Raw genomic sequence first — 7,908 nt, forward strand, 5'->3', positions numbered from 1 at the left:
CTTTTGTCATTGGACGCCCTCTCACTTATTGGTCACCCATACAATACTACATTTTCAACCTTACTAAGAGGCAAGAAGAAGCCGAACCTATATGCTAGACTTCGACACTCGTACCATGTATACTATATTTATAAACATGCCCTTTATTCAGTAATCTGTACTTAGCTTTGTTGAGATAAACTGTACGATAAAGTTCTTTATTCTTCTTCATTTTTTCTTATCTACTCTCCTGCCCCCTCCCAGGTTTTGGCCTCCTAGAGAGCGGCAGCGTCTCCACCAAGAACGAAGTCAACATCATGGTGAAGAACGCGTCGGACGTTCTCTTCGGCGGTCTGACCTACTGGATCTTCGGGTACGCCTTCAGCTTCGGGGAGAGCCCGCTGTCCAACTCCTTCTGCGGCATCGGACAGTTCTTCGTGGATGCCGACGAGGCCAACATGGGTTGGATCTTCTCAAGATTCTTCTTCCAGATGTCGTTCGCGACTACTGCAACAACCATCGTGTCAGGAGCAATGGCAGAAAGGACAAATTTGATGGCATACATACTCTTCTGTATGCTGAACACGCTTATTTTCTGTTTCCCTGCCCATTGGGTATGGGACTCACGCGGTTGGTTGAGGAAGCTAGGGTCGGTGGACATAGCGGGGGCCGGACCGGTCCACTTGGTGGGAGGGACGGTCAGCTTGGTGGCTACGCTGATGCTGGGACCCAGGTACAGGAGGTTCGACAAAAAGGACCCCCTCAAGACAATGGCGTGTCCCACCAACGCACTGCTAGGGATGTTCATGTTATGGTAAGTCTTGTTGATACTACACAATGCAAAAAACAACAACAATGGAAGCATGGAAACAAAAAAAAATAACAAGCATTTGTGTATGAAGATAAGTACTGAACACGAAAGAAAATTCGTTAGCCAAAATTCAATAGGATATCGCATTGACATATCCCACTGAGTGATGAGGAATTACACAAAATGTGTTTTTTTTTATATGTTTGGCCTTAGCATTTTCTTTAAGAAAGTCCTATGACAGGCCAATAAATTGATAAAAGCCTTTAATGCTGTTTACGTGATATGGGGAACAATAACGATAGCTGCATTTAGATATCTGAGATTGTTCACCCCTGAGCGCTTATCTAAAATGTAGGTGTTATTCAAAGAAATCGCCTATTCAGAAACCGAGATCCTTCCTGCCCGGTAGTTGGCTTAGTAAAAATGGAAAGGAGCGACAATCTGTATATCTTGCAACCACAGCTGTCTGCGTTCAAAGGAAGTGTCTGTCCTTTTTCGATTTTACTTCTCAAGTACTGGCAGTCTGGCTCACAAATTACGCGTGGCTTGAGAGCACTGTTTACTGAATATGCTCTCTTATGTTGCCTTTTGATCCAGTTCGTCTTCTCAATTTGTATTCATAGAAGCACAAACAATATGAGAGTTTTTACAGCTACCTCTGTAGAGAATACACATTCCCTTATCTTGTTTTTATTGTCTTGTTATGAACATACTGTGCTGTATTGCTTTATCTTGCGGTGCAACATACTTGCTAGCATGAATTCAATCAAGTTCTTGTAAACAGTTGCGCCTGATGTTTTGGCTATGTAAGAGGGGAATAACTTATGTCTAGTTTTGTTCGGTGTCGTTCGAGTTTGTTAGCAACGTACATGTAACATGGAAGATATCAGTTGGAAACTTTTCAGATACATGTAGGAAATATTTAATAGTTTTACACCCTAAATGCTTTATTTCTGTGATCCAACCAATACGTCTTACGTCACGCATTTTCATACAGTTTAGCATTGTACAATTGAAATGAAATGGGCAATTTGTTTTCAATATCATATTGTAATTATGCAGATACACATTTTACAAGCAACTGAACTAAGACGAACGAAGTCTAGTACATGTGCTTAAATTGCCCAACCTCCAAACCGTTAATAGTGTGAAATACAGGGAAATTGTTTTTAGTTTGTCACAAATTTTATGTCTCTTACCAGCGGCCGGCGGAAAAAATACAGTTCTCTTTCGCCTAAGCACTGAATTTGATCTGCTGGTGGCTATAGTATTTCTGATAGCTACGATAATACATACAACTACGCGATAAAGAAAGAACCTAAAGCTGACAAGAAAATACATAAATTATTCATTTTGTAGCTTAAGGCCGAATAACGATGTGCGGATCGATATAGGTGCTAAGAATGTTTCTCTCTAGAGGAAAGTATTAACATGGGATCTTGGTAATCTGCAGGGAAGTTGTACCACTTGAGTCAGCATTTCACATCGTCAGTCAAACTGAGCAAACATATGAAACATGTCTCTACCAGATGCAATACAAAGGTTGATCAATATGTTCTAGGCCTCGTCCAGAAATAAGATGTACAGCTCAAATTTCATATAGTATGAAGTATTTTATAACTAGCCTCAAATTTTAGATTATTGTGGTAATTACTTTCCAGTAGTTATAAACTTAATAAGATTGTACACCTTATTTCTGGTTGAGCTCGTTGGTTACGTTGATGAAAAAATACAGTGTAGTTGAAATTGGTCAAATAGACGAAATAAAGATATATGTTAAAGGAGTTGGCAGGCCAGAGAAGTATAGTTTCTATTTATTCATATCTGTACTTTTCCAGACAGATAACTCCACAAGAAAATGCAGTAACATCAATACCCAGTATGTTTATCAGACGTCTGATATTGCCCCCCCCCCAAAAAAAAAGAACCAAAGAATCTAGTATCATACCAATGTAGTATTGGTACGTTTGGGAGTATCAGGTTTGTACATGCATGTTATACATTATACATGTTATGTATTGAATGACAATATTCATTTCTTTTTCAATTTCTTCAGAATCTGTAGCTTCTACATTTTACGTATAATATCTTAGGAGAATACTGACTCCCTGTCTAATCATCCAGGTGGGGTTGGCTGGGGTTTAACTGCGGCAGCACGTTCGGAATTACCGGCGGCAAGTGGAAGCTATCAGCCAGGTAAGGTAGTACTTCTATCTTCCGATAGGCAATGCTGATTCTATTATAAGGATGGCATCGTCGTGCCCATCACATTTTGTCCGTCAAAAAAAAGGGCCTTAAGCATACGGTACAACGTACAGAGCAGCTGCAAAACACACAAATATATGCTAAAAAATTAATTCACTTTTGCATTGTAGGACATCAGTATACTAATGTCATAGAATGCCAGAGTCAATTCCAAAGTCAAGGGAGATACAAAAGATCAACAAATGTAGAATCCAGGGTGATGTTTTGTATAACAAACTATGTGTGATGTAGTCATTTATTAGACTTCCTCGCCACTAAGATTTAATAATGAAGGTAACTGTTTTGACCCATTTTTTTTTCATTTCACTCCCACGCTCTCATCAGTCTCGTTGTTCCATAAGGACTCCATATGATCGAACCAACGTGACCTTAGTCTCACTCCCATGGGGCGGGAACTCCCCATTATTTCCGGTAACCTTCAGATGTCTTGCAATAACATCCTCGCAACCAATAAAATTTATAGTCATTAGACTGTCATATTGAGACGTGCTCCGCCTCCTTGATTTGTTTTTAATTGTCTAACTGATGGGGAGGTGCTGGTCGATTTAATTGAGGATTTAGAGCGTGGAAATCAGTCAATTGCAAAAGCCTTCGAAAAGTCAATATTTGCAATCAACGGGAGGACTCATTAAGGCTTAATTACGCTTAATTTGTAATGATTCTTTGGCGATTAGATCTTCATTAAGCAAAAATATTCTGACAACTTTGAGGCATCAAATCAATACATCCAATAGATAGCCTGCTTGCACGTTTAAGGGTACTAAACTGAAGAAGGGTGTTATTTGTTAATAGATAATAATTTCAGGAAGTAATTATGCATGCTACTTCATAGTATACGATAAAGAACTTAATATACCCACTACTTCCGCGCGCATCCAAAAGCACTAAACTCCTCAAGTATCCTTGATTTAATACAATGTGTCTGACAAGGCCTAACTATAATTAAAGAAGGGGCGTGAAGATAAAATTGTCTAGCTATGTGCTCTTTTGGCATCTTATCAACAATTGGCCCTCTTGATTTGCTTGTCAACCCTCTTTATGCCGAAAATATTCATGATGAAGGAAATGTATATACGTTTAGAGAATACATCGATATGGTTTACATGGGTTACTGAGTATCGTGTTGTTTTTAAATAAATCGTCCTTAATTCACCAGTGGAATTCTGAAAAAAAAAACGAATAATCATAATTTCATAAAAACATAAGCTTTTGTACATCAAAACATTGTTCTGGAGTTTTGTGCTCTTTTATGCCTCCATTTATCTTGATTTGGTGATGGCAAAAGTTTTAGCAATTCTCTAGCAAAACCTACTTGTACTAAGGGTATGAAGAATATAGGTCACATTTCCTGAAGTCTTTGAAAAAAAAGTGGATTATCTAACTCTAATTCTTTAAAGCATGAAGTTAACTTGAAAGCCTTGGTGACTCTAAAAGAATTTGGCAAGACTTTTTAAGTATTAGCCGGAACGACTGGAATAATGTGTAGCTAAAATTTATTTAACGTTACATTTCTTGTTGTCGAAACTGCTGCAAAACGACATTACAGCAATATCGACATCCTTTATTCGTTCGAAAAAAAAAAGTTTGGAAAGGGTACAATTTGTTGGGATAACCAGGACACCATAATAGGCCCATTTGGTAGAAATTGCACATTGCTCTGGACGAGATTACTGTCATTAAGATGTCTTCCAATGGTAATTTCTTTTACAAGATGCATAGGAGGGTTTTGCAAGTCGTTGAGTACCGCCCACTGTCTGTCAAGTGCATGCTAAAATAGGCTTTATCACCCTCGTTAGACAAAATGGAATTTTATACTAGAAATAGATACACTAATAACTGTCATTTTCTGGCATTTAAAAGGCATTTCAATGGAAACAGCAGGCTAGTACATACGGTGACATTTTATTTTCCATTTAGGCCTAGCAAAAATTGTTTCCGGCTAAATTATGTTGCTTTGATTATATGCAAATGGATGACATCCTATGGGAACGAAAAAAAAGTTATGCGAGCGTGCAAATAAAAAACGTTTGTTTGACAAAAATTTCCTTCGCTATGTCAAGTTAAAGTTAATCACATGTATCAATAAACGGAAAGTAGAATTATGAATACACATTTTTCATATCAACTGCTCAATAGAGTGTAAAACAAAGAAAGTCTTTTTCGAACTTTATCAGTCAGATATCAGATCAAAATTTTGTGTGGCTTGCCAGTGGCCAATTCAACACACTCTCCTGTGTTAACTATTTGACATTCGATAGCTTTTATAGATGAACAATCAAAAAGTCATTCAGATCTTGGCTTAGACACCTTCAAGATAGTTTGCTCGGGTCGGTTGGTTAACATTGCTTTGACAATGAAGAACATATTATGAGGCTTTCTTCGCATACGTTATATCACAGAGGAGAACATTACAGTATTACATTTAATATTTATTGAATTAATCCCAATTACAATCATGCCAGCAAACTTTGCATTGGTCTTTTCAGACAACGGTTACCGAAATAAGATAAAATTCCGTTATCTGAACAAAACCCTTTGGCAAACTTTCAATTCATCTCCAGGTCCTGTATTAAGGACGTTCTTGTTCAGAGTATTGACAGGTAAAGCATTTAATATCGACCCATACTGCCCCTCGCACTGATTGATCGGCCGGAAGTTTTGTATGGGCTCCCCTGGGGTTTCTCGATAAACCCATCAGGTGGTAAGGCGTTGAAAATATTGCTTTTCAGTTAGGCCAAAGCATTAAAACGTTATGGATGACATTCTCTTCAGACTCCACATCCATTGAGAGAGAAGGGGGGGGGGGTGGATTGATAATGCAAGAAATATCTAGATTTTTGAAGTAGTCACCATGAACGTTGAAACAAGAATTCTTTCTGGGAGAATCTTTATTTTTTCAAATGAGATGAAAATAAACTAGAAAGGCCGACATTTGCTTCAGAGCAAATACAGCATATTTCAGCCATACCCGTTCCCATGCAAAATTGAACTGTTCCAAATCACCCCTGTGCGGAAATCGAACATTCTAACAGTAACTTCTCGAAATGAACGACAAGAAAGGCCGACATTTACTTATGAGCAAATGCACCATTTTCACTCCGCCCCTCTGCCGATGCAACAATGTTCTTCCACAATCACACATATCGAAAAAAATAAACATTCCAAAATGGAGATATCTGTGGTCTGGTATTACAACAGAATAACATGGAATTTGGTATGCAGGGTGCCCTCGACATATGCACGGTAGAACGAAACATTTTTGGCATACATCACTTCAAGAGGATTAATTTTTGGCCATTTTTAGTATCATTTTTGGCCCCTCTGTATTGCCATGGTATTGGAACAAAATTTTGTATGGAAATGCCTGTGATATATACCTCCAGGGCCTTTGCAATTTTGGTATTCATGTCTTGACAATGATGAAGTCTCTGGTCTTCTTGTATTAAAAAAAAATGGTGATGGCATGTTGGATAGCAAGTGGGATGAAGTTCAGAATGATTATCTCTTCACTCTCTTACAAACACACACACATACACACACACAGACAGCAAACAGTAAGAATGAAAAAAAAAACTTTCAATTTTTACAGTTTTACTTTCACAAAATTGCAATTTTACACTTGTCTGCTCTCACAATCTGATTGACTTAATGTAAATACAATGTAATTTGAGCTTAAGTTTTTACATTGTTAAAAGTTAATCTGGAAAAATAGCAAACTACATACTAGATCTTATTCGCAGAAAATTACAATTCCGTCAAAATATATCTTTTCAGAATCGGTTGCGATCAATATCTACGTGTCCTTTTCTGGCTGGTTGGAATCAAGTCAGTCTGCTTCTTCCACATACAGTCAAAGGCCAAGCTCTGCTTCTCTTCTGTAGAGGGGTATGGAGGACAGAAACAGGGAGGTTAGAATTTCAATGCAAAGCAGAAACATCAAACTATAGGCAGATTTGGAAACAGTACACATTTCCACAACTATTTGCAATCTTCCATCAATCTGTTGCTGCCTGGGACAAAATCTGTGTGCCTCCTCCAAATACAGCTTCTCATGGACCAATTGTTTTCTTCTCTAGAGGTCACATCTTAACAATGCAAACAGGAGAGTGAGATTTGGCATTTCAAGGCAGACATCAATCAAATATTTGATGAAATAATTATACCATTGATTTGGAAAGTATACATATTGTTGCCAGAAGATAACAATGTGTTTGTGTTACACATAAATCTTCTCTTCGATCCAAATTCTGCACCTGTCTCTACAGTCTACACCTACATGTACATGCAAGTCTAGCGACAAGAAAACAGGCCCTACCTGCTGTGTGTCATGAGCACAATGTTCTTACTGCTGAAAAAAAAACAGAGACATGTCAATCTTTGTTTTACACATTTGTGGACACTTCAAAATGTTAATGCACAATGCTTTTGAATGATAAAGGAATATTGCAACAGAGGTATAATAAATACATATACACAACTTGTACTTGCAAATGAAAAGGTACAACTGACAGGATCAAAAAGGATTGACATGAATGAAAATAAAGCCATCATATAGAAGTCAAACCAGTGACATTTGGTATAACATCTACACAAATTCTAAAAACAAGTCCAAAGGATGAATTAATATTAACAAAAATGATTCATAAATCCACATGGCTCCCAATCACTGAGCCTCCACCAGGCTCCCTCTTGTCCTTTGGCAAGAGCCGGAGCGGGAACCTTTGTCATTCCCCATCCCCCTTGCCACCACTGAATGTGCCGTGTGGCAAGGGCCGGAAGCTGGCAACAAATATTTCATTCACAGGCATCCACCAGGCTCCCTCTTACCACTTTGGCAAGAGCCAGAGCGGAAC

The 7,908-nt window shown here is 38.2% G+C and overlaps 1 protein-coding gene and 1 long non-coding RNA gene across 2 annotated transcripts in view; one reads left to right on the forward strand and one right to left on the reverse strand.

Moving 5' to 3' along the window:
• Positions 1–2,990, forward strand: part of LOC118410676 (putative ammonium transporter 3) — a 12,198-nt gene extending 9,208 nt beyond the window's left edge. The window contains exons 2-3 of the mRNA XM_035812480.1: positions 244–793; positions 2,915–2,990. Of these exons, the coding sequence (XP_035668373.1) occupies positions 244–793; positions 2,915–2,990 (626 nt within the window). The remainder of the gene's footprint in view (positions 1–243; positions 794–2,914) is intronic.
• A 3,639-nt stretch (positions 2,991–6,629) lies between these two features.
• On the reverse strand, positions 6,630–7,907 carry LOC118409994. Its single transcript, XR_004830510.1, has 2 exons — positions 7,371–7,907; positions 6,630–6,930 (listed from the first exon to the last, which is right to left on the reverse strand). It is a non-coding gene; the product is annotated as an uncharacterized LOC118409994 (long non-coding RNA).
• Position 7,908: the final 1 nt, after the last annotated feature.

Source organism: Branchiostoma floridae, chromosome 2 (genome assembly GCF_000003815.2).
Source record: "Branchiostoma floridae strain S238N-H82 chromosome 2, Bfl_VNyyK, whole genome shotgun sequence".
Taxonomy (NCBI): Eukaryota; Metazoa; Chordata; class Leptocardii; order Amphioxiformes; family Branchiostomatidae; genus Branchiostoma; species Branchiostoma floridae.